The 27,064-nt window shown below is 42.1% G+C and overlaps 1 protein-coding gene across 11 annotated transcripts in view; it reads right to left on the minus strand.

Annotated features, from left to right (window-relative positions):
• Window positions 1-27,064, minus strand: part of chd9 (chromodomain helicase DNA binding protein 9) — an 84,606-nt gene that overhangs the window by 4,041 nt on the left and 53,501 nt on the right. For 6 of the 11 annotated variants that reach the window (XM_031281488.2, XM_031281489.2, XM_031281499.2 and 3 more), the window contains 26 exons: window positions 25,135-25,311; window positions 24,882-25,025; window positions 22,545-22,800; window positions 21,550-21,760; window positions 17,527-17,722; window positions 17,013-17,195; window positions 14,466-14,654; window positions 14,146-14,256; window positions 13,765-13,964; window positions 13,241-13,440; window positions 12,964-13,123; window positions 9,773-9,862; window positions 8,958-9,061; window positions 8,425-8,542; window positions 8,193-8,250; window positions 8,045-8,093; window positions 7,609-7,855; window positions 7,302-7,507; window positions 5,051-5,926; window positions 3,844-4,043; window positions 3,344-3,574; window positions 2,215-2,392; window positions 1,723-1,871; window positions 1,293-1,523; window positions 806-955; window positions 429-533 (listed from right to left, as the gene is read on the minus strand). In XM_031281488.2, the coding sequence (XP_031137348.1) occupies window positions 429-533; window positions 806-955; window positions 1,293-1,523; window positions 1,723-1,871; window positions 2,215-2,392; window positions 3,344-3,574; window positions 3,844-4,043; window positions 5,051-5,926; window positions 7,302-7,507; window positions 7,609-7,855; window positions 8,045-8,093; window positions 8,193-8,250; window positions 8,425-8,542; window positions 8,958-9,061; window positions 9,773-9,862; window positions 12,964-13,123; window positions 13,241-13,440; window positions 13,765-13,964; window positions 14,146-14,256; window positions 14,466-14,654; window positions 17,013-17,195; window positions 17,527-17,722; window positions 21,550-21,760; window positions 22,545-22,800; window positions 24,882-25,025; window positions 25,135-25,311 (5,019 nt within the window). The remainder of the gene's footprint in view (window positions 1-428; window positions 534-805; window positions 956-1,292; window positions 1,524-1,722; window positions 1,872-2,214; window positions 2,393-3,343; window positions 3,575-3,843; window positions 4,044-5,050; window positions 5,927-7,301; window positions 7,508-7,608; window positions 7,856-8,044; window positions 8,094-8,192; window positions 8,251-8,424; window positions 8,543-8,957; window positions 9,062-9,772; window positions 9,863-12,963; window positions 13,124-13,240; window positions 13,441-13,764; window positions 13,965-14,145; window positions 14,257-14,465; window positions 14,655-17,012; window positions 17,196-17,526; window positions 17,723-21,549; window positions 21,761-22,544; window positions 22,801-24,881; window positions 25,026-25,134; window positions 25,312-27,064) is intronic. The other 5 variants (XM_031281492.2, XM_031281495.2, XM_031281493.2 and 2 more) reach the window with 5 other exon arrangements.

The raw sequence follows: 27,064 nt of genomic DNA on the forward strand, positions 1-27,064 counted from the left end.
AATAACAGTAGGGTAAACAAAACACATTCATTGCTAGTTTATTAGGTACAGCTAGCTAAAACTAATGCAGTCTACTACAACAGCCATGCAACTAATCCTACATTCATGAAGGTTATATAACTTTGCTATATAACCTTAGCCTTAGCCTGCCCTCATTCATGTACAATATTATTAACACATCTCAGTATAACACAATGCAATTCAATAGAACCACAAAATAGAGCCTTTAAAATGTTCATAAAGTTGAATCCCCTAAAACAAGTCAAGGCCTTCATGAAAGGATTTGTTGCTGGGTAGTTGGCCGCATTACATTTGGCTAGAAGTACCTTATCAAATGACTGTTACATCAAGAATGTTGTCAAAAAGTGTCAATATACAAAGTCCCAGTGAAGGTTTTCATATGATGAATGTGTTACTTTGTGACTCACCGACTGTTTGACAACATCAGCCCATTCAGGTGGGACTCCGTACTCAGGGTTCTCCTGAAGGAACCGGCACAGATCCTTCAGAGGAGGAGCAAAGGCTCCACCAACCTACAGGACGGATTACAGGCAACATGAACAAACGCACAACAGGCAAGATACATATTTTACATTTAGGAAACATCATCTCAGGTGCGTAAACACCACTCTGTCAATCATACTGCAAATCATTCAAATATCACTTACTTAAAAAAGGGATAAGTAGTAGTAGGATCTCATTTTAAAGTGAAATTATTGACAATTAATGGCATTATTTTTGAAGAATTTTTGAAAGTGTTTGAGGATGTTCTCAAACCCACATATAATACCACACACAAACACACCTTGCGTGCATTTCTCCTGTTGATGATCTGGACCCTTTCCTCTCCCGTCAGGCTGTTCACATCAATCTTGTTGGGGTTCCTGCAGCGGTGCCTCTTCTGCTTGGGCCGACCGTCCTGGAAGTGGAACTGCATTTGCATCTTGTTTACCCCCTAGACATGAAATGGAAAAATATGTCATGTTGACAGAAAATGTCTAACTGCAGTGACTTTTCTGCATGAGCTAGCTATTAGTTTACAAGGTGTTGCATCAATTGCATTAGAAAAACTCTGCCCCTGTGGGTGGATTTATGTGACAGCAACACAGTATGTACAGCATATTGATTATTCCATGAAATCCTAATTTCAACTATCTGAACATTTTTGATATCTTATCATGACCTTCAACTGCATGTTAACTCAGCGCACGTATTTACCTTTAACATAACCAGAAAGAAATCTCTCTTTCCTGTAACACCACAAACAAATATATAGGAAAAAATGGACTCACAGGGATAAAGGCTCCTGTGTCTGCCACAAAGCCAGGGTGCTCCATTAGCCACTGTTCCAGATCTTTCCTCCTGGGAGCGTCGTCCCCAGCGAGCCGAGTGCCATCTTTGAGGTTGATGACGGGGACCCTGCTGTCAGTGTCCGCTGGGACCTGACTGGAGCTCTGGCTGAAGCCCGGCACAGGGGCCACAGCCATGCCCACCTGGCCAATACCACCCCACCCTGGAGGCACCTGGAGATACGCGAGCAAAAAAAAGTGTTTTACATCATTTACATTACATCATATACAGCAAAGTTTAGCAAACTAACTTTATTATTTTACATTGTAATCTGTACAAATAACCATAGCACCAACCATAATTTCAAATATGAAGCTTTGTGGTACCATATATATCTATTATGGCACACAAGCTCCTAAGTTAACTGCTTACCTGATCAGGAACAGCAGGGACTCTACTCCTGTTCATGAAGAGCAGGTCCATCCCCTCCACGTTCTTCCTCCTCCCCCTCCGCCTCTTAACCACTGGCTGGCCATCCAATACTCCGTTGAGCCTCATCTGACCAGTAAGACCTGGAGGCACTGCAGAAGACGCACACTGTTAGCTGTGAACTACTGTGTCAAGTTTTAATTTAAAGAGTAATGAAGCTTTGAGATACATCTGGAAATTATCTTAAATTTTAGGCACATTCACTCTCAGACTTAAATAAGCTTTTTAGGACTTTCACCTCTAGTTACTGTATTTTATGAAAAACCCCAGATATATTTCAGGCTGAACATTTTCTACTTAAATATCTGTGTAAACAAAGCGAGTAGGGCTACAGAAGTTGGCTAGTGTCTATGTGGTCTTCAAGTCACCACATATATACTTTGCCGCCATCTAGTGGGGGTCTCACTCTATTTGCTGTATTTTAAATAAACACACCAGTCTGGAAGCTGCACTGAGGCTTGGTGATGTCTGCCAGGCCTGTGTCCGAGGCGCTCTGTAGCTCATGAAGCCGCGCCAGGTACTGCTGCTGGGCCTGGGGGCCCTCTTCCGACTCCAGGGGCCTCTTCAGAGGTAGACCTTGTTTCTGGAAGGTCAACTTCAGACCTCCCTCCTGCTATGCACACAGACAAACAAAAAGGTGTTGGATATGCCTAGGAAGATTTATAATCACAGAAAAAAAAAATTATAAACAAGGAGAAACCTTAGCTTAATTTGTGCTTTTCTAATTCTTCTCAGACTGTTTAGGGAGCTTTCTCTGTCCGTTTGTCTGTCCAGCTATTTAAGGCTCAAAGTAAATTTGTCTTGTCTTATGTCCACATTTCTAGGTATGCTGAATTTCTATTTATGTCATATTATCTCATTTATAAGAATGTCTTACAATGAAGGCAAATATGTTTAAGGTATTTTCTTGTTAGTAGTACTGGGACAAATGGACACACAGAGGGTAGTGGCTATTAGGGCAGTGGGTCAATCTATTCACAGTTTGGACTGTAGTGGAAAGCCATGCCAAAGAGATAGCTGCTGTCAGTATATACATATTGTACAGGTAAGAAGCAGCAGGTGTCTGAAGGTCTGCTTTGTAAAAAAAACATACAATTTGGGAAAAGATCCTTGTCAAAAAGCAACATAAAAGCAAGGAATAAATGGAAGCAAGTCAGAGGCCTGCCAAGTTAATAGCCACATTGCCTAGAAGCATATTAGCGAACACCCACAGCCAAGGTCTCCATTTCAATCAGATTATAAGCAAGACTCCTTCAGTCTAGAGAGGCTTCAAACTGAACCTTATTATATTCTCATGACTGAGTGATTTGTGCTCATGTAATCACAGCCTCAGAGCCCAATTCAAATTGAGTGTGTGGGAAAAACGAGGAAGGCTGCTATTAAATTAATCTCTCCTCCTGCCAGGCAGTCAAAACCACTAATCACACCCAAAGGAAAGAAGGAAGAGAACCAGAGAAACATGCTGAACGCGGCAGCTAGCACCGGTCATGGCAGCAGAAGTGGTAGGGTCCTACGATTAGGGCGAAGCGGAGGAAGGAGGGGAGGAAGGGAGAAATCAACATACATCGTTGAGTTTTACTGAGAACTCCTTGTTTTCTGCAACATGCTTGGTCACCTTTGACCCCTGTGGTGAGGAAGAGGGGTCCTCGCACAGGCTGTTGGCGTTGTCCAGCAGCTTGGTGGTGTAGAAGGAGGCCACTGCACCTCCAGGCTCGTAGACCCGACGTGTTCCTGACCACTTGCCCTTCAGCACTGCCTGGCAGATGCTGTCCAGGCGGTTGATGATCACACGATCCTGAATAAACAGCACAGACAATCAGCCCACTCAAACTCTTGTATCAGTTTGATTTCCCTTCTCCCCACTATGCTGCATGTTTTTAATATTGATTAGTTTCTATGACTTCCATCATTAAAAGTAATCAGAGACAAATACTTATTATATTCAATGTTCAAATTATTACCTTAGCTTAATACTCAATTTGATGCTTTGTAAGCCATGCAGTTTTGTTGTTATGTACAGTATCAGTAACAGGAACTGGATTGCACACATGTACAGTAGTTCACCTTTGGCCAGTAGGATGCAGCGAGCATGTACCCTCCTCCCTGGAAAGGATGCGAGGAGTTGTTAGTGATGCCATTCTCGGCCGCATGGGTGTCTTGGGTTTCATCCTGTGTAGTGCTCAAAGACGCCACACTATCCTCATCAAAGCCCTTTACAGTTGTTGCTGCCGGCACTGAGAATGTCACAGGACACAGAGACAGACCTGAGAAACACACCTAAACATTTTAAAGTATGCTCACTTCTTTGGACACATTTTTATATATCTCTTATTATTAACACTGTCCTCTAGAGTCAGAAGCAGAATAACCAAAGAAAAAAAAAAGTGGATAGTATATTTATTTTAAACTATCTAGATGGTTAGTAGTTGAGTGAAACGTGTCTTTGCTCCAAACAAAACATTAAGGGCGTTTTCACACCTACCTCATTTGGTCCGGACTTTCGGACTTTTCAGTTTGGTCCGAACCAAAATTGCAGGTGAGAAAGGTGCCTTGGACAATGGTCCGGATCAAAAGACCAAATTTTGGTCAGATCAAAAGAGGTGGACTTGGTCCGGACCAAACTGAACCATGGTTCAGTTTGTTTGCAGTATGAAAACACTTTTTGGATGGTTCGGACTTTCGGACCAATTACAGGAAGCTCTGGCAGGCTATCATCGTTTTATAAGACCGGGGAAGCTCCTTAAGGAATAGCTCAGTGCTGACGTGTATGTGTGAGAGAGACGGTGAATGTGCTCAGAGCAGACCGCTGTCGGCTATCAGAGAAGAGAATAAATCAGCAGTTTACTTGTTAAGTGGTAGTAAATGTACAGCATAGGTTTCAGTTTGTCTCTGAATAAATGCGCCGGCTCCTCAAACCCCAAGTAAAGTTCCCGTGTCTTGCTTCTCAACAACGCAACAAAACAAAAAGAGCCGCCAAAAACTCTGACAGAGAGAGGATACGAGAGGACGGGGAAGCCCGTCTACAAACCAATCAGTTACAACTGTCGGGAGACGCAGCGCACGTATGTGATGACGTCACGGATAGTTCTTTAGTGCGCTTGCATAACTGCAGTGTGAAACCACAACTTTCCGGATCAAATGTATACAATCTAACAAAAACATGAACCTTGGTCTGGACCTTGGTTCAGACTGTCAGGTGTGAAAACGCCCTAAATGATAATTCTTTTTGGTCACCTACACATTAGAAAGAGTTTGGGTTTGAGGTTCTCACCTTTCTTCTTCCCTTCCCCTCCCTCACTTTCACTGTCCTCTGAAGAGGATGAGGAGGACGACGAGGATGACGAAGAGCCAGAGGAGCAAGATGATGAAGAGGAGGATGAGCTGGACCCGGAATGTGACGAGGAAGAAGAGGATGATGAGGAGGAGGAAGAGGAGCGTGATGAAGAGCTTGAGGAAGAGCCATCTGAGTCAGACTCTGAGCCACGCCTAGCCTCCCTGCGGCTCCTCTTGCTGGCCTTCTTAGGTTTCCTCTCAGAGGAGTTGGGTGTCAGGGGTTTGGTTCGTGCTGCCACCATCTGCCTCTCTTTATCCCTCATCTCAGACACCGGCTTCTCCTCCAGACCTGTGGGAGTAGCTGGTGCTCGAGGAGGGCTCCAACTCTCCCCCTGCTTTTCCCGGCCGTCCTCCCCCTCTGAGGCGAGTTCCACTTTAGGTACAACCCCACTGGGCTCTGCATCTCTCGGCGCGGGTGGAGGCAGCGGAGAACCTGTCAACACTGAGCTAGAGGCCTGGCACTGAGGGTGTAGAAGCAGGGTGGATGTGTGCGATTGCTGCTGTGCAGATTTTGTTTGGCTGTAGTTGCGTTGGGCAGCCATGAAGCTGAGCTCAGGGTCTCTCAGAATGTGGTAATCTGTGCGGCTGACGCCATGCTTGGCAGCTCCGATTAGCAGGTCGTGGTCATGGGTACCAGCCTCCCACCAGACGGGCAAGTCAGAGCTCATCTGGCACAGCGGCAGGCGCTCATAGAGTAACTGATGGCGGATTACTTGTTCCCTCACCTGGCGAAGCAACTCTACTCTGTACAGTGTACGAGATGCTCGCTCCTCTGTGATGGGCTGGATGGTCAGAGACGGGTCCACTGCAGAGTCTGGAACAAAGACGAAGGAGGAGGTGTGAGAGAGAGTGTTTAAGACGAAATTAAGGCTGCTCCACAGGTACAGGATAGAGCTTAGATCTGGCCCAAAAAATCAAGCCCGACCCAACCTGAGCCCATGCACGCTGTGTCCGAGACCAGCCCGGCCCGACACATTAACTGGAATTATGAGCCCAAGCCCGATTTCAACCCGATACTTTTTTAATACGTGGGCCGTTATAACTGACGTTCTCAACTACAATTCAGAGTTGTTTGAACTCAACGCATTTCTCTGTGAGGGCTTGCCTCGCCCTCATGCTTGGAGAAGTAACAAAAGAGGACGTTGAAGGCTGACTATCATCTTTTCTGCCACAGCGAGCCTGCTTCATGTGTCTGTTCATCATCCAAGTCCCCGTTTTATTTGCTGTCATAGGCAAGCAGCCTGCCGCACTTAGCCTAATGCACTCGACAAAGCCGACACATATGTTGTCACTGCCCACGACTTGTTTAAAATGGTTCCATACCTCCGACTTTCCTCCAAACTTGCTCAAAGGTAATTCTCCTGTTCTTCTTTTTTTCTTTACATCCTCAAGCTCCATGTTGCACTTAAGCTACACCATACAGCCCAGCAGCCCCGGTGTGATGTGTGCGAGAGGAGGAGACTCCGCGCATGACACGTGTTGCATTTTGTAGCCTAACTGTAGTCCAACTTGTGTAACTTTTTGGACACATTTGTTACTTTGGCCTAAATATAGCCTATAGGCCTATAGATAATATTTCTGATTATGGCATAGCTTTCTCCCCACCCAATTGGGCTAATAAAATAATGATTAAAAAAAAAACACAAAATGCTTGATCAAGGGCCCGGCCTGGGCTACGGCCCGAGGATAGTGGCGGAAAATAACGGCCGGGCTCGGGCTGAGAATCTAAACTCTAGTACAGGACAACCCAAAGACCTGTTTGTGCCTGGAGCTTAAACATCACTATGTTTGTCTTTCCACAAATGATTAACCTTATCAGCCCCTCTACCTCAGCCACCTTTTTATTAAGGTGCTACTGACCTCTCTCCAGCATAAAACCATTTACAGCCAGGAATAAATTTAGGTCATACTGCACTAACCTAAAGCAACTGGCAACTAACTGACATTACGCTGAGAAAATTGTATATGTTACATCAAGGCATGGTATATTAAAGTATTAATACATAATATATTCTAATATGGCAATTATTTTGTGTGATCTTTCATGTGTCCAGACTTCTTCACTTAAGGTGTGTATAAAAAAAGACGGCTTGTCTGTGTGTGTGTGTGTCTGTGTGTGTGTGTGTGTGTGTGTGTGTGTGTGTGTGTGTGTGTGTGTACATGTGTGAATAAGCAAGTAGATGTCTGACCTCCCTCTTTGGGTGGCAGGCGACACACCCTCCGGCACATGGCTGTAAAAGCACACAGGTATTTCTGCAGGCTCTCGTCAGTCTTCTTGTGCAGCCGAGCCATGGCCCTGAACTTGGTCCAGTCAAACCGGCCAAGGTTTGGGTCGAAAACAACACCAAAAGTGGAGACCACACGGTAGAAGTCAGCCTCTTCTCGCCTGGTCCACCTGAGGAAAGTGAAAATATATTGATATTCCTTCTCACTGATCAAAACCTCCAAGATGCATTTTATTTCTCAACCACACATTGATCCGCTCTGCGTTCTAACCTTTGTTGCCGTTCAATCTTAGCGACCATCTTGGGGTTGAGCGTGTCGTTGAGTGTAGGGGGCAGCGGGCAGAGTGGAGCCGACAGTATCATGGACGACGGAGAGGGAGTCTGGGTCTGGTGGATCTGGAGGATCTGCCGGCTCTTGGTGTAGCGTTGAGAGGCTGTGATTAGTCGCCTTAGTCTGGCTGTCAGCACCGAGGGTGAGGGCCAGTAGGAAGTTTCGCCTTCTGTCAATGGGGCTGCATCTGGATCAGAGTAATATACAAGTCCAGAGAGTGTCATTCCATGTTTTGCTTTGTGTCATGCATGTGTCATTTTCATCCTAACTTCAAATTTCACAACTTTTCCAGATTTCCATTGCCTGTGGGAAGCCTGTATTTATAATCATCATAGTAATGATAATCCACTGTGGATTATAAGCATCTAACACTCACCTCCAGCGTTGTCAGTGACAACCAAGTCTCCAGGAGAAGAGGCGTCATCCTGCATGAGAAGACAGTGTGTGTTTATAGCAGGAATATAAGGTTACCCAACTGTGATGCAGTCTTGCACCACATGCACCTTTGGTTCAGGTAGCCTTACCTCCATATCGTCCTTCAGCAGGGCTGGAGCAGGCTTGTACTCTGGGTCATCCACATCCCTATATATATATATATATATATATATACATACACACACACACACACACACACACACACACACAGATAACGTTTTTTTATTTTTGCAGTTGGCAACCTGACACAATTTTAAAAAAGAATATCTAAACTTAGACCAAGCACAATAAAACAAAAGACCACATAATGTTTGTACTGACCCATCCATAAAATCGTTGCCTCTCTGTTCAGCAGCGATGGCCTTCTCATCTGGTCGTCCCACACGCTCTAGGAAGCACAGGGTAGGATCTGCACGAACAGTGTTGTACTTCTCATAACCTGGGAGTGTACAGGAAGATAAGCAAACACCAAAGTTAGCAAAGGATAATGTGTGGAAACTCGTAGATAGGAACCAGGCAATATACACAAACTGGATGATTTCCCACAATCACCTGGTATCAATAGAAAACTAAACACTAAAAAAAGTGAAGAATACATTATTAGTTAAAATAATGTTTTACTTTTTTAAAACAATTAGTCTTAGAATAACTTTAAACACTGGTACTGTTACATAGCAGATTGTTGTTTCATGTCAGGTACTGACTTTTCCCTCTTCTGTAAAGTGACCACAGATGCTTCGTAAGTAAAGATGAGACTAGTTGAGTTTAATTTTAAATTTATGGCACAAGTTGTTTCTCAATTGGATTACCTTATTAAATAAACAAAAGTGACAGTAAGAGCTGGGGTTTCTTACCATGCTTATAGACACCCAGCAGCAGACACTTGTCAGAAATGGTATCCCACCACAAGGCTGGCAGCTCCGAATGATCAGGTTCTGGCACCCAGATCTTTATCTCACTAAGAGGAGGAGGAGAAGATTTAGACGGATAATAGGTGGGGGAATCTTTATTGATTTAATTAATTTACTGAATTTGTTTGATCTGCTCACATTTGCTTTATTAATTTGGTGTTAATGCAAACACTTCCCACTGTTCAGGAGGCCCAACATATCACGACTCGCCATGAAGGGCTTTTATTGTGAAACAACAAAATGAGAACTGTGAAACAATAAAAGCCTCTTTTAACTTTCTATGGTAATTTCCTTGTTAACAGTGGTTTGTATAATAGAAAACAGAACGAAACATGACCATCTTTCACCAGCAGGTGGAGCTCTACAGACGTCTTATTCATTTGTCTAATCAGTTGTTTCTTCTTTCAACAGGTTGTTACCATATGCTAACGTCCACACTTGCCACTCAGGGAGAAAAATCTATGAAGCCGCTATTTCACCTTGATACGGAAACTCTGCTGTTGCCAATGGAAAACTCTGCCCAGGTCTATAGTGTATTAATGCTGCTAAATCCATCTGACCTGTATACATCATGAATTCAGCTGTACTGTTAGCTGAGCAGGGCATAAATTACACAACCACACTACCATCCACAGTATTATATTTTTTAAATATAGTGTTTCAAGAGTCTCAAGCAGTCAAAACAGTTGTAGAAAAAAGCTAACATTGACAAAACATAGGGCAGGAAGGGTATGTAAGACAAGGCAACGTCTGCTCACCTGAAGTCCACGCCGTCTAGCACCCTCTGGGCCTGGCTTCCTATGACCTCTTGTTTCAGGTAGTAGAGCATTCTGACCCTGAGCAGCACCCTGCACAGAGAAAACCCACTGGTCACAACAAAGCCCTGACCACGCACAAACGCTGAGCGAGCAGAACCAAAACACACACGCACGCAGCAACCTGTTGAACACAATGCAAATGAGTGAAATGTGTGACAATTCAGCTGTAATCCTAAAATTCTACTGTATAGTCCTTGTCCTATCGTTTCACACAAACATTACTCAATAACTTTATGCAAATACGTATGCCGGTTTTCTAGGATTTTATTTTAGTGTGTGTACAGCTACAGGCCTTCCACAGAGCAGGTTTAAGCTTGATTAATCAACTTGGCGAATTATAGTTTTACTGAACTCAACATTATTGTATAGACCACACAGGGAGTCCTGGGCAGCTCCACAGCCAGGCTCCGAGGACCGAATGAACAGACAACAGTCTCTCTCCAGTCGTCATGTGGTCGTGCTCTGGCAGTAGATGAAGGCTGGGAAGTCGAGGCTGACAAGGTAGCGAGAGGCTGACTCACAGGGGAAACATTAGCTCTGTGATGCATGATTACACATCACAGCCAGCATGCTTTGAGCGAAGACACAGTGAAGTGGTGGGAACTGTGGTGCACTGGTGTGCCAGGCTGGAACGTCTGGCATGCCTTAAGATTTTGCTTGATGTAGAATGCGTCCTGTGTAATCAATTTGGCTGAACACACAATTAATTCATTACTTCATCATGTAATGCTGGCTGTTGAAAAATGCAAAACAGAGGTTAAGGATTTCTGGCATGAGAGCAAAATTCTCTGTGGGGCATTATTACCGTGGAGTTATTAGCGGTCTTACTATTTACAGAATGGTAACATCTCAATGAAGCCCCTAAAACCTCCCTATTAAAACTACTATTCAAACCAAATTAGATAAGGAAAATAATCAATTTGCCAAGTACCTGTAAATGGTCAACATTTAACTCATTCTCAATTAGCAGCATAGAGCACAATTGTCTGGCACCTTATGCCAGATTACTGATAAAAGAACGAGGAGAGTGAAAACATCCCTCTAAGTAAACTGTGACACTTTCTACATCTTTGTATTTGTAGCCACTCAATCGTAAACCTGTGGCCTTGTCTCCTGCCAAGGCTTCTCTACAGTGCTGCTCCTCTTTCAAGCGCACCAAAAGAGTTGTGAACCGCTGCTCTGAAATATACGTAGCATGCCAGGCATTCCATCTTTTTATGCTGTAATTCAGCTAAATATTGTTATAAATGAGCCCCAAATCATTCCCTATACTAAAAGGACAATGAAAAACTGTAGGGTTCCCAGGTCTGTCTTTCTGTTGGAGTGATTGATGTTTGTGGTGACCAGTCTGGACTTGTAGCTCTGGTAAATCAAAGCCTTGAAGTTCTTCCCTTTTCCTCCTCCACCCTCCATCCTCCTGTGTGACTGGACCCGCCCAGGAGCAGCTGCCCGCTTCCTCTGCCTGTCAGCACAGCCTTTCATCACTCTCCTTCTATGCCTTTGTTAGTCAGTGTGTGATGTGGTTTACTCAGAGAGGCTGCAGAGTATCTCAGAACAGTCATACACAGTCTTTCAGAACCAAATAAGCCAAGTATGCATGACATGAGTGGCATGACAACAATCCCTCATGGTGTGTTCACAGAAAATAATCCATCAAAACCCAGCGTAAAGGGGAGCTACTGAGTAACAGATGTAATTCTGATTCAAAACACACAAACACTATGACATTTCTATGTGCCTTCTCAAGCATGTGTCCTTGATGTCAAAGCAGATTTGATGAGTTTCACATCTTTACTACAGTATGCAGTAAAGGATATCTGATATGTATACAGTAAAAAGCACAAGCACACTGCTTGCTGAGGACCAAGAATCCATGGTGATCAGATTATCTGACATGTTGGTCTTTCAAACTTATGAAGACTTTTGGAAACTATCAGACATTTCCCTCTACTTCTGATACTTTCCATTCCTGTGTAGAAGTCCTACATTTACGGTCCAGTTAAGGAAGCCAGTCAACCCCCCCCCACCCACACCAGTCACATTCCAGGTCCTCGGAGTGAAAACGCAGAAGTCAGCAAACCCTGCTGACTGTGTCCCCATTTGCCTGGCATGTCACATATCAGACAATCCCTGGATTCAGCACAACTGGACCGGGAAACAATGGAGAACTTTCTATGGAAGCTGTGGACGCTCTGCGTCTAAAGCCCTATGGACACAAGCCCCCCTTTTAAAAAGAAGCAGCCAGCTATTTGACTTTATATCTCAACAGCCCATGTTTTAATAGCAGCCATCTTTTTCCCTCTGTCTGTAAATAAGAGAGATCTATGACGGCCATTAGCTGGGTTGAAGTCTCATTAGGAATCGTATCAGTCAGCTGGTCTCAATGTGATGCATGTCCGTTAACGAATCAGTCAACTGTCGGCTCCAATAGATGTTTTAGTGCCTCCTAATTACTGTGGCTTGGAAATGCCACAGTTTAAGTTTAAGACATGTGCAAGTTGTATTTTCAAACACTTAGACTTCATTCTATTAAAAATAAACTAATACAATCTGTGCTAGAAGAGAACAATGACCACCTGCCGGTTGCTATAATAACATTAAGGTTTAAACACAGTTTAAACCTTTAGTTAGTAATTAAGTTAAATGCATGAATATAAGCTATTATAAATGTCTCTTTTATCTTATAACAGTATGTATATATATATATATATATATATATATATCTATCTCTATATATATATATATATATATATCTATATATATATATATCTCTATATATATATATATATATATATATATATATATATATATATATATATATATATATATCTCTATATATATATATATATATCTATATATATATATATATCTATATATATATATATATCTATATATCTATATATATATATATCTATATATATATATATATATATATCTATATCTATATATATCTATATATCTATATCTATATATATCTATATCTATATATATATATATATATATATATATATATATATATATATATATATCTCAAGTGTCATACTACATGTAAACTGAACTGGATTAAAGTGTAAGCCACATTTTTTTAAATGTTGCATATACAATGTAAAGTGGAATAAGGAAACACCTACTTGTTGCAGTGGTGTTTGAGGTGTTTCTTGTAGCCGTCATCCTGAAGCATGTGCTCTGGATTGTGCTTCCTAAGCCACTCAGCTTTGTGGATGTCAAAAGAGCTGGACTGGATCTTCATTTTCTTACCCTTTCTGCCCCGAGGGACTGGAGCAGACAGACCTAGTGGAACAAGAGTAGGTTGAGAGTCATGATGCAGTATAGGAAATTTAATTGTTTCCTAAATCCCACTGCGTGTTGTGATAAGGCCAGTTAAATGTAGGCTGGAAGTCCACTCACCCAGGTGATTCTGCAGCTCCTTGGTGCGTCCATCCTCAGTAGGGGCGATCAGGTCCCACATGAAGCTTTTAATTTTGTCATCTCCACGGTAATGGACCAGGCAGTAAGACAGCAGGGCCCTGCAGATGGACTCCACATCCCTCTCTGTCAGTTGCTTCTTAAAACGCCCATGGTTGAGAATATCCTTCCAACGACCCCACCTGGACAACGAAAGAGAAAAGCCAAATTTAAGATTAAAAGTATCACACTTGTCAAGCTATACTACTTGAAGGACACCTTTATTGTGAAACTCAACATGTGCATGGCTTTACTATCACAGTGACGACAGCCTTGTTCGTTTGTATATAACTGGCATTAGTTTCATACAGTTAGGGATCTTAGGACGAATAGATTTATGGTTCCTGTATCCTATTACAATTTTTTTAGTTAGGTTTCTGTTTCCGTTTTAAAACACCAGTTCATTCCTACCTATGGACAAGACAGTTGCTATGGTTTAATGGCTTAAACTATTTTAATCATCTTACCCATAAACAAGCAGGTTCTTCTCTACTCTGAAGCACTCTGTGCGTCCATAGCTGTTCAGGCGGTCATGGTTTCGCCTGAGTTTAGGTTTGGTGTCGTCACTGTCGCTGTTGCCCTCTGAAAGCTCTGCCAACTCATCCTTGGTGGCACTGAACGGCCTTGTCTGCTTTCTGACACGAGGAGTGTCAATCACCAAGCTGTTCTGTAGCGAGGGAATGGAGGGCACACTAAATTTTAGCAAAGGGCTTTCAAGGTCTATAACACAGATAAAGTAAGGCTGCAACCTTACTGGATGTCCAGCAATTATATATTTGTGATATGCAAAATGTTTTTATAAGTTAGGTCCTAATTATGCCCTTTATTATTTGTGGTGAAGTACATACTCTGCCGTTGGCCATCTCCATATCAATGTCAGCTTTTTTGGCCCATTTGTCCCAAAAGTTGGGGTCATCCAGAGAGATGTCTGTGCGGTTTCCGGATGCCACAAAACTGGCCTGAAAGCAGACATTTGAATCATATCAAACCATAATCTTATTTGCCATTTCCTGTATGCTGTATCATGAGCTGCTCCTGGTTTAAAATCAAAGACTGCCAGTGACCTGTAACATTTTAATTGTAGCTGTCCACCTAATTACATAGTGAGGACTGGGTAAAGACATTTACATATTGTGTTAGAGCAGTTGTGTTTATCCATTTTATTCACCTTAGCAAAGGTGGATCCTCGTCCCTCAGACTCGATGGTGATGGTCTTTGTCCTGCGCTGGAGGATCTGATCGATATCCTCCTCACAGAATTTGGCCCCTTCATCCTCCTCATCCATGATGGCCCCGTATGCACCACGTCGCAACAGATCTTCAATCTCCTTCTTAGACAGCTGCTGTTGCTGCACTGCCTGAGGTGAGAAGGAGAACGGTATTTAGAGTCAACAAACTATACACAACAAATACAAATAAATGACCAAGACCAAACTGAATATCAAATGGCCTCGAGGAGCAAAATGAAACAGTATTGGAACATTATCCAACTATAAATCGAGGACTCTGTGCGTATGTGTGCATATGTTTCAAATGATCCCCCCATGCGCAAAAGACGTCACACGCAGCACGCTGTCGCAAGGCCCTGTACAGCAATTCAATTCAATTTTATTTATAGTATCAATTCATAACAAGTTATCTCGAGACACTTTACAGATAGAGCAGGTCTAGACCACACTCTATAATTTACAAAGCCCCAACAATTCCAGTAATTCCCCCAAGAGCAAGCATTAGCAGTGGCTAATGCGACAGTGGTGAGGAAAAACTCCCTTTTAGGAAGAAACCTCGGACAGACCCAGGCTCTTGGTGGGCGGTGTCTGACAGTGCCGGTTGGGGATGTGATGAACAGTGGCAATAATAGTCACAATAAAGATAATGGAACAGTGACTACAAATGGTAGTCGTAGTAGTTCATGTCATAGCAGGGCACTGCAGGGCGTTACAGGATGTAGCGTGGCACAGCAGAGCATGGGTGGACGTAGCAAGACGCAGCAGGATGCAACCGGACACTGCAGGGCATCGCAGAGCGTATGGGCGAAAAAAGAAACTCTGGGGAGTAAACTCCCCAGAGCAGCGGGGGTGGGGAGTTGCTACATCTCCTAGACGGCTCATTGATTGCGGTTCACCGGCTCTGCTACCAACAGAGAGCCTACAAGCCTCTGTACAAATGTAAAGCGCTTTGTCTGGTAAGGTAGAAAGGCACTACAAAAATGCAATACCATCGGATGAGTTGTTCTCGAGAACTCTTCGAATGGGCACGCCACCCGACCACGCTGCAAGCAGCATGTTACAAGAGAAGTGTAAGTGAGAGTGAGAATTGCAGGTGTGTTGAGTGAGTGACGTCAGTGCATGTGTGGTCGAGCAAGGAGAGCAAGCGGTGCCATAGTGAGAGTAGCGTATGAGTGCGGCTGTGAGGAAAACGAGAGGAAAAAGATAGCAAAGACGATGTAAAGTGAGTTAACAGTGAACACTAAAACAACAAGCTTATCAAGACACAGTTGCTTCATCCTTTGTCAATACTGCCGGTAAAGTGAAGAACCCCCGAAAGAGTATCGGCCCTGGAGGGAACGTCTCCCCTATGCTCCCCAATCTGGGAGCCTGAATCAGGGAAGGTGTAACAAGCAATACTGAAAACCAAGCGTTTTGGAACTGCATTTTGTGTCAGATGTTTGTGAGAATTTACACGATAAAGTTCTGGAAAAAAATACTGGGAACCAGGCATTGCGCTAGTACTATACAGTATAATGCACAATACAAACATAAATACCTGCAAAACCGTACAATTTTAAAAAGGAAATAAATGAATTGTGTAACAGACAACATCAGCAGCCCTGTATCTAACCCAAGCAGATGTTTATTATGCAAATATGTTCAGTCAGACCAGATGTGGAGACCTGCTAATAGCTCAACCTCCTTATACTTCTGTTAATTCTCAGAGGACACCAACTGCAGCAAAACATCCACCTACACACTTCACACACTGCTGACACACTCCCTCGCAACAAGATTAGACTCTAATAGGATCGGTTACACTTCAAGTGGAAATTGTAAGACCAAGTTTCAAGTTTTAGGGTTTGTGAACGGTTCTTTTTCATTGCTTGGCATCTTGTTGTTGTCTGCCATCTGTTACTGTGTTCCCCTGATGTCATTCAGAACTGATATTAAAAACTGTTGGCTTTTATTATTGTCGGAAAGACACCGGAAGCAGTCTTTTGACTTATTTTTTTTAACGTCACTCATTCTTGTCCAATGACAACAGGAAAGTCTGAGTTAGTGAGTGTAAGAAACGTGTCTGCAATTGTGTTCTGTTAAATGAGTTGCTTAAACTAGAGTCAAGTTCCAAAAAAACTCCATAAATGAACTGGAAAAAATGGTTGTTACACGAGTTTAGTTGGTGTGGTAGAGGTACATTAAAAAGATAACATGAATAACAAAAAGGATGACAAGTTTTGTCACAATAAAATAAAAGTGTAAACACTGTTGTATGTTTGCATGTGCACATTGCCACACCTGGCTTTTTCTGTTTCACAAACAAGCAGGTTTGTGTAATAATTTGATGAGATGAAAAATGTCATGACTCGTAAAACGGATGGTATTCATCACAAGCACTGTTTTAAAACAAACTCGATTTGAAAATGAACTAAATATAGTTTACATGACTAAATGATTTCATTCCCCATTTTTATTCCAGACCATTTGGACAATTCTCAAACATACCCCTCCCCCGGCGCCTCCTCCCAGGCTGTTATCTCGGCCACTCATGCTCTGCAGCACTGCTTTGTCCAGGCCCAGCTTGAGGCTGGCGCGATCAAACATCTCTCGCTCGTACGAGTTCCTGGTGATCAGACGGTACACCTTCACTGCCTTGTTCTGACCGATCCGATGGCAGCGAGCCTGGGCCTGTGAAGGGCAGAAAAGAAAAAAAAAAAACTGAGTAAAATGTACTACTTGTACAAATAGAAGCTTTTGATATCTTTGGTTTGACCCAAATATCATCTGATCTTTAATGATTCATTTGTTGTGAAACGTATACGTGTTTTTGATTTGGACACCAAAAGTGGTGTAAAGCACTTTTCGAGTCTTGTTGGCAAGTGTTTACACGAGCAGATGTCAGACACAGAGATAACTATCAGAGTGCCAAAATTCTTTAATGCCTGCACTAATGGTACAAATCTACAGCATTATGTTGCATCTACTGCTAAGTGAGTTTGTGTGTGTGGTTGTATCGTACCTGCAGGTCGTTCTGCGGGTTCCAGTCCGAGTCAAAGATGATGCATGTGTCTGCTGCTGTGAGGTTGATTCCCAGGCCACCAGCTCTTGTGCACAGAAGGAAAACGAAGCGTTCCGAGTCAGGCTTACTGAAGCGGTCGATAGCTGCCTGCCGCAGGTTCCCACGAACACGGCCATCTATTCGCTCATACAAGTACCTGCAACACAAAAAAATGACCCATTATGCATGTACAGTATATGCACTCATTAAATACATGGCTCATTCTGCAAGATATTCACCTTCAGCTTTAGGTAACGTTTATTTAAACAGCAAAATTGTGTTCATGTTTGTGTTTTCCTGAAAAGTTTGATTTAGTGACGTGAGCTTTTTTTTAATAACAAATTTTAACTCAACCAAAGTACTTATGGACTGGGTCTTTAAATATTTACCAAAAAAAACTACTTTTATTTTGCTTCCTGGGACACTGTATGCTAGATAGATAGATAAAACAGTTTTTTTTTTTTACAAGGAGAGGTTATGTTCTTTCATCCTTGTGTCCATTCTCATTCCCTCCCACAATCTGACCCCTTGCCCTCCCAGGGGTAATCCACTTCGTCAGGAGAAGCCTCAGAAACTCCGGCTTGTCTAATGTAGAGGAGCCCTGAGGGCTTCTATAACCTGCTGCTGAACCCTGTCTGAGGTCTGTGCTGCGCAGCACCTCACATGTTTACAATAGTTTAGGGTCTGCTCCAGCTGCTGGTGGGAAGCCAGACCAAAGAGAGAGAAAGGAAGAAACAGAAACATGAGAGCAACGAAAGGATTTAGGTGGACAAAGAGACAAAAGAGTCAGGAAAATGAAACAGAAAAGACTGTGGAATGAGAGTTGGGAGACGTAAGAACAAAAATAAAGACAAAGATGAAAACCAGAAAACCAAACTTGTATCTTTAATTATTAAATTCCTAAATACCATTAAATTCTAACCCTTCTAGCTAGTTGTAAACCGTTCCCCATAATTGTCTTGCTAAATGTTCCTGACCACTCACCCCATTTCAGCTTTTGAGAGGACTTTTGGGCATTAGCTAAGACACAGCTAGAACCAGACACACATAGAGGGAAACAAGGTGAGAGCGCTTTGATTCTCAAAGCAATGTTGTACTTTGGCAGAGCCTTAGGTTGTATATAGAAGCTCTTTGCCCATAAGTCCAAATTATTGTCCATCATCTTAATCAGCTGCCCCTATGCTCTGTAATTGAGGAAACAAGGGCTTGATTTTTTCCCCATTCGCTCTAATTACAAGCCTACAAATCATACATTTTGCAAAGACACAAACAAAAGATTCTTCCTAAGTAAATAAATACCTAAAATCCTGTGACTTATCTTTTTGGAGACTGATATTACTGTATTTATTACCCTTTGTGAAGCTTAGACGTTATATAGTTAGAATGCTAAAGGAAATTTGGTCAAAATGGTGTGATACTACTACTACTTCCAATGTTCCAATAGGAGCAACTGCTTAGGTCAATTTACAGTTTCCTCCAACAGTCCCAGATACTTTCATACTCACACCTATGGGGAATTTGTGTTTGCCTGTTTATGTGTTATGTGTATATTATGTTTGTTTGTATGCTTCCTATTGACTAGTGCATGCTATGATATGTCACAGCCTATTTTATCCCTGAACAGGATATGGATGGATGAGTGGATGGGTTGTTTTGACTCATTTGATGTGATGAAGCTCCATACCTTTAATCACTAAGGCTGCTGCTAAATCTCACTGGCAATTGGCCATTATGTATTGAATGCTAAAACACACCACTATAGACATGCTGCCCCTAACCAGTTGCAGCCAGAGGAGTCAGATCATCCTTTACAACATAGCCGGAACTTCGCAGCTACTGAGTGTTCCCAGTATACTGTACCACTAAATCCTGCCTGTCATGTGCACACGACTTGGTGCTTCCTTTGCATCATAACGGACCTAATAAAGCCAGAGGATGAGAGTGACTTTACATTTTTGAGCAGCAGCAGCACTAAGTTAACAATGAAATGTTTCATAAAGACAAGAAAAAAAAGACTTGTTGATTTGCCTTCCAATATGGACTATGACAGAAGCCATTTAGTGAACAATGTAACTACATACTACACACTGCCTACATGTTTTTCCAGAACTTAATTAATTCCTGCATTTCATGTGCATGGTGTTTTATATGATGTACAGCCCCTGACAAAAGTCTTGTCGCTAACACAAATGTAGGAACAACAAATAATAACTTGACTTGTAGTTGATCAATTGGAATTAGAAATGGCTTATATGAAAGGCAAAGGCTTCTGGATTATGCTAATTATACCAAAATAAAGTATTGTATCATTCATTGAGTTTTATCATTGAATTAGGACAGAAAGGTCAGATATGGCTTGGACAAAAGTCTTGTCGTGTCTTTAAATGATTCAACCAATCACAGATTAGAGCTTCACCTGTGACAAATACTGTAAGTAACACATTCCCAGGTGTGTATAAAAAGAACTCCAGCACACCAGACCTTCATGTGAAGTGCAACCTGACCTCTCACAACAACATGCCAAAGATTCAACCACAGACCAAAGTGCTGATCATCAAGAGCCTGAAGACCAAGTCTGCTGCTGAGGTGGCAGACATCTTCAATGTATCCAAACGTCAAGTAGAGAGGATAAGAAAAAGATTTGAAGAAACTGGTGAAGTTCATGACAAGCCCAGGTCAGGCAGACCCTGTAAGACAACTGTTCGAGAGGACCGTTTGTTGCTTCGACAGTCCAGGGCCAGCCTTTTTTCACCTACAGCAGAGCTACATGAGAACTGGTCACCAGAAACCCCTGTATCTATAAGAACAGTTTGTCGTATTCTCTCACGCAGTGGTCTCCATGGCCAAATTAGTGCTCACAAACCAGCACCAACAGAAGACAACTAAAAAATCATGTTGCATTTGAAAAGGCCCACAGCTTGGTGAAAGGATGGACAGTGGAAAAGTGGCAGAAGGTTGATTTTTCTGATGAATCATCCATTGAACTGCAGAAGACCTGTTGGAACCCGCATGGACCCAAGATTCAGCCAGAAAACGTGAGTTTGGTGGAGGAAAATCATGGTTTGGGGTTACATCCAGTATGGGGGTGTGCAAGAGATCTGCCGAGTGGATGGCAACATCAACAGCCTGAAGTATATAGTAAATTCTTGCTGCCCATTACATTCCAAACAACAAGAAGGGGGAAATCTTCAGCAGGATGGCGCTCCTTGTCATACTTCAGCCTCCACATCAAAGTTCCTGAAAGCGAAGAAGGTGAAGGTGCTCCAGGATTGGCCAGCCCAGTCACCAGACATGAACATTATTGAGCATGTCTAGGGTAAGATGAAGGAGGAGGCTTGGAAGATGAAACCAAAGAATCTTGATGAACTCTGGGAGTCCTGCAAGACTGCTTTCTTTGCTATTCCAGATGACTTCATCAATAAGTTATTTGAGTCATTGTCGAGACGTATGGATGTAGTCCTCCAAGCTCATCGGAGTCATACACGGTATTAATTCTTTTTTCCAAGGCACCATGACTTTACGTATGCTCTGATGTTATTGTAGCATGTTTGTGTATTCAAAATAAAGTATAATTTCTACCGTACATTACTGTATTTTTGTATGCGACAAGACTTTTGTCCAAGCCAAATCTGACCTCTGTCCTAATTCAATGATAAAACTCAATGAATGATACAAGACTTTATTTTGGTTTTAAGCATAATCCAGAAGCCTTTGCCTTTCATATAATTTCAATTCCAATTGATCAACTACAAGACAAGTTAGCATTTGTTGTTCCTACAACTTAGATAAGCGACAAGACTTTTGTCATGGACTGTAGGCTAATACTGACTGCATAACTTGTAACAGCTGATTTTGTCTGACGTTTTTTGAAATGCATGATATATTCGAGAGATTAACATTATTAAAACCACTTTTTCAGACTTGTGTAGGAATTCTTAAGTCTAAGCTTTAACGAATCAACTCTTCATTATCTGTCACCATTACCTTCTCTGAATGAGGTAGTCTTCCAAGATGTCCAGGCAGCGCACCATTTGAGAGAAGATAAGCACCCTGTGCCCTCCGGCCTTCATCTTGGGCAGCAGTTTGTCAATAAGGACCAGCTTCCCGGCAGACTGCACCATAGCTTGCAGGTGAAAGTCGATGGCAGTGGGGCTATACACCTCCCTGAAGTCCTCTAGGATCTTCTCTTCTGCCCCTGACATTGCAAAAACATGGATACATCAGCAAAACCACGTCATTTAGATAGATACTAGATAGATACTTTATTGATCCCCAAAGGGAAATTCAAGGTCCCAGTAGCTTAAGACATCACACACAACATTCACATACATCACAAACAGGATGATAAAACAGAAAATCCACATGAATAGCATGGACAATAAAATAAAAAATACTAAATAAAAGATAAGCACCCTGTGCCCTCTGTCCTTTTATGCTTTTTCTACAATATTTTATTTCGCTTAATGTCCAATGTCCATTAATTAAGATCAGAGCTTTTTTCATTTTTTGACAGTACAAGTGCACGAAAAATAACTTTTGAAGTGCATCTTTAACAATCTATCTCTGATTGTCAACTTTTTAGATGCCTGTGTAGCATATCAAATATTAAGGTTATACGTTATAATTTCAAGATAATATACTAAAAAAGGGGTCCTGAAGTTTTGCACCACTGACACTGTGGTTTAATTAAAAACAATACACTTGACAGATTCAGTGCATATGCAATATCTTCAAAAATCTGTGGAGATTTTCATGGCTGTCTTAAGGCAACGCTACCAGTATACAGGGTCTGATGTAACAATCACTTGAGGTATCAAATTATAGTGAACACCTAAATCTTAAGTCAACGACACCTCCTGAAGACTAAACAGGAAATTGTAGAGACCTTTTGCTGCTTTGCCTGCCAAGAGCACAACTATACATTTGGACTATATTTAACTATGTTAACCTATAATTAGCCTTAAAAGGTACCATCCTACCTTTGATGAGGTAGGGGTGGTTGCAGCACTTTCTCAGCTCCATCATGGTGTTGACCAGGTTGGGCATATTTGCCTGGCCAGCTCCTTTAGCCAGGAAAGAGAAGTTCTTCTCTAGGATGGCACGATAGTATTTCTTTTGAATGTTGGTGAGCTCAACCTCGATGATGGTTTCCTCTTTAGGAGCCAACTTCTTCTCCACGTCCTCCTTTAACCGACGCAACATCATGGGCTTCAGGATCCCCTGAAGCTTCTGTACCTGTGGGCCCAAAGATGAGAAGAGAATTGTAGTTATCACATTCAGTAACTGCTACGGGATATTGTACACTACACATTACATGTCATTTAGCTGACGCTTTTATCCAAAGCGACTTACAATTGCTATATAAGTCAGGGGTCGCATGCCTCTGGAGCAACTATGGGTTAAGTGTCTTGCTCAGGGACACATTGGTTGATGTATCGCAGTGGGAATCGAACCCAGGTCTCCTACACCAAAGACATGTGTCATATCCACTGCGCCATCACCACCCGTAGGTATGGTCCACACAGGTATGGGTTTACACATGCTGAGCTTGTGCTGGTTCTGATTAAAATGTAAAACAGCAGTGTCATAGATGACATTACATTTTGTTTGTATGCTCCAGTGAATTTTCCTAGCCTGGTTGAGACCAGACCCTTCTCAGTTGTAAATGAGAGTGGGTCTGGGGAAGGTTCATTCACAGCCCATTTCCAAAGGGGCGTCACCAACGGACCCCTCTCGGCGCAATTGGATAGTCCTTCACCCAATCAGACCAACGATCCGGGTGACGTGGCAGCAACAGCGGCATCAACGGGTCGCTGCGCTTCGGTGGCCGTCATGTTGAATATAAACAAAAAGCTGCTTGCTGTCGCTGCGCTATCGTCATCGTGTAAAGGCCGCCTCAACAGTTGTGATTGGTGCCTCGATTTGGAAAAATTGGAAATGGGCTTGAATGGGCTCTTGGCCAGACGGACTTGAAGAGCAAATCTTAAATTTGCCAGCAGTTCGTCAGGGTTTTCCCAGGCTAGAATTTTCCATTCCCAAGTTCAGAATAATTTATTGTATTCAAAGTTTGATTAAAATGCAACATCAGACGAAGATATTTGTTTCCTATCCATCTTACAAATCAACAGGTTTCACCACATGTGAAATCTGTGTTTAATGACTGTAATGAATAAAAAAAACATTAAAATACACAATATACATTATGTTAATTATGACTGCGCTGTTAGCTACAGCAGATGCCTACTATCTGCTTACACATATAACCTGGCCCTCCATCAAAGTAGGAGTCACCAGACCAGACTCATCTATACTATTTTATATTAAAGTCTAATGGTGTCATATTCTGTATGTTATTGATATCTGATTGTAGAGTTGTGTAGAATGTCTTTATTTTATATCAATATATTTAGTTTTAAAACCAGTGTTAAGATTGTATTTTTTTTCATTTGATGCAGAACCACATTTCCCAAATCATGAGTTTGTGTGAACAGTAGAGCATCACAGCTTATTACTACTTGACCCCCATGAGTGGGCCAGCTTTACCCAATCAGTTTTCTTTTTTATTTTTTTTTATTACACATATTGGCCATTGTATAACATCAGTTATGTTATGTGTTCAAAACGTACCTCTTAACAGCAGCAACAACTTTTGCTATAAAAAGGATTTCACATTCCCACTGGCACAAAGAGCTTCTCGATTTAGTATCGCATGTTGAGTACTAGCTGTTTCAAATATTTCAATTTTTAGCACAAGTCCCACACTTCAAACCAATTTTAATTTTCTTTCCTCAAGTGTCTTTTTATTGCTTCTGACTAAAACGGAATATGTATTATAGAAGGCCTTTTTCTTGTAAGCAATCGTGTCAACACAGTCCAACAACAAGTAGCATAATACCCCATTATCTGTGCTCGTTATCCACCATATGTGGGGTTTGTGTGTGTGTGTGTGTGTGTGTGTGTGTGTGTGTGTGTGTGTGTGTGTGTGTGTATTTTGTACAAAATGTCACTGTGGCCTGGTTAGAAAAAGCCCCACTTCAAGGGTTCCATCTGTACTCATTGGATCTTTATACTGTATCTGAGCAGCAATGTGTGTTGAGGAGACAAGTCACAACATTCACCAACACTAAACATTGTGTTTTTTATCTGTACAATTGTAAACATTAAGGTGACAAAACATGGCACCAGAAGCTCTAACATTGTCTGACCTGATCATGTGACATGAAGATTGCTGACTTGTATTATCAAATCAGAATATTCACAAAAAATAACAATGTCGCAACACATTTTTCGATGTATTTTTCGATTTGCGGACTTACCTGCTCCTCAGTCTTGAGGTCTCCAAACTCCTGCATGAAGGTGATTTCTGAGGGGAAGCGTGCCGGCTCCAGGAAATGGAGGAGGCTGAAGAGCTCCTCCACTGTGTTCTGAAGAGGAGTACCTGTCAGCAGGACCTTGTGCTCCTGAAAGAGAACAATAAGCACAAGATGAAAATGATTTAGTCTCATTTATTGATTAGCCATTGATTAGCTTTTATTTACGTATCTCTCTGTAAGTTGATGGTATATGTACCAGGTTCATGAGCTTAAAGCCCTCTAGCAGTTTGCAGTTCTTGTTCTTGAGGCGGTGGGCCTCATCGATGATAACACAGCGCCACTCTATGGCGTTGAGTTCGGGACAGCCTCCCAGGATCATCTCAAACGTTGTGATAACGGCTTGGAACCTGTAGGCACCTCGCATCACACGGCCCTTAAGACAAAAAAGGGGAGAGACGTAAGACAAACTGTCAAATTGGTTTATTTATGAAACAAATATTCACATTTTTAAGAGATGACATTTGTATTTTTATGCACAAGAAATTGGGTCTGTTCTACAAGTGGAGGAGTGTAAAATATTGGCTTCGTAGTCTTTTGAATTTGAATGATGCAGAATGTGTACTGTACTGTCATTAAAAATAGCTGTTTTCTGAGAGAATATAATGAGAATGTAACTGTTAACATTAGAAACCTACTAACTTGCAGCCTCATGCTGTGGACAGCAAACACATGACTTACTTTATTATTTTGCTTAAAATCTTAAAACGCACCTCGTGATATGAAGCTATCTACAATATAACCAGGACATGAGTGCACACCTGCTATTGAGTCTTTGCCGTTTGTTTATTTGTTTGTCTGTCTGGGGAAGCTTTTCTTCATCCCGCCTCTCCATTTGTATCTATTGCCTTGACAACAGTTCTCAAGGGATACTCGGTTATCAAATAACCCCCTCCCACAGCCAGCCTGCCAGCCAGCCAACCAACAGACTGCTGTAGAGGAGCCTCTCTCTCTGATATGCCTGAGCAGTGCTGACAGAGAGCTCCCCTTGGGGGCTGCTATGACATCACGGGCTGCCTGGGAGACAGCCTGGTGGCAGCTCAGCTCTGCTCTTGTTTGCCTTAATTCTTCCTACGGTTCGTCTGAATACTAAGAGCTTCTAACTGCCTGTTGTGACACATCACATGGCCTGCCAACCATAGAAAGCCTCTGCCTAAGGCTCACTAACTACCTAGCAGCCTACTCACTGTTGCTTATGTGCACTTCTTTGAATCCTGTTATATGCTATGTTAGTACCATGAACCGTTTACTCATAAAAATGTTCTCTTACCCAACACAGTAAGAAATCATGGGCTTCATAAAACTATGTAAAATCTGTGGCAATATTTAAGTGTACAGAGACTGAATGACAAAAAAAACATTTTCTGCCATTATTTTAACAGACCTTTTTCCTTACAGGAAACATTTTTTCTGAGATATTCACTATCCTTCAACTGCTGCTCGCTTTTCTCTCTCTACAGGTGATGTTTGCCTCAGAAACATTGTGGTAAGTGAGTCTGCTGCATTAGTTACAGAGTCCCAGGCTTTGTGTTACACATGGTAATCGCATTCTGCCTGGCTTTTCAGTTTCCGACTCCTATCGTTGTTTACAGGCCTCCTGTTTTCAAACATATCATTAGATTACTCAGAGGACGTCATCTTGCTGACAGTGCTGCTGTTTTCAAAAAAGCACTATGATTATTTTAATCAAACTGAATCACTGCTTTCCAGTCTGAAAGTAAGCACAGCGATGCTGCTTTCTGCTCGTCTGTCTTTAAAAAGGGAAAGATTAGGTATGTCAGGGTGAACTAAACGGCCTCTCAATCCTCCAATTCTATTTGTGTTAGGTATGTGAGACAAGCTGAATGGGTTGTATCCATGACTGATTCTTGCCCGGCTACTTAAGGTTTTACTCAGGCCAAAACAACCACTGTGATGACAAAACACACAGCAGTGTCTTTTCTTTAAACATACAAACAGCAATAGCTACACTTCTATAACGACTGTAAACCTAAAATGTACAAGAAATGTATAATGTATTATGTGCCGTGCATTATCTAGGGGCCACTAGCAGGTGCAGCGTATTTGTGCTTAGAAAACTAACATCCTGAGCACAAAACGTACTGTAAATATAAAAAGGCAACAAGATC

Source organism: Sander lucioperca, chromosome 3 (assembly GCF_008315115.2).
Source record: "Sander lucioperca isolate FBNREF2018 chromosome 3, SLUC_FBN_1.2, whole genome shotgun sequence".
Taxonomy (NCBI): Eukaryota; Metazoa; Chordata; class Actinopteri; order Perciformes; family Percidae; genus Sander; species Sander lucioperca.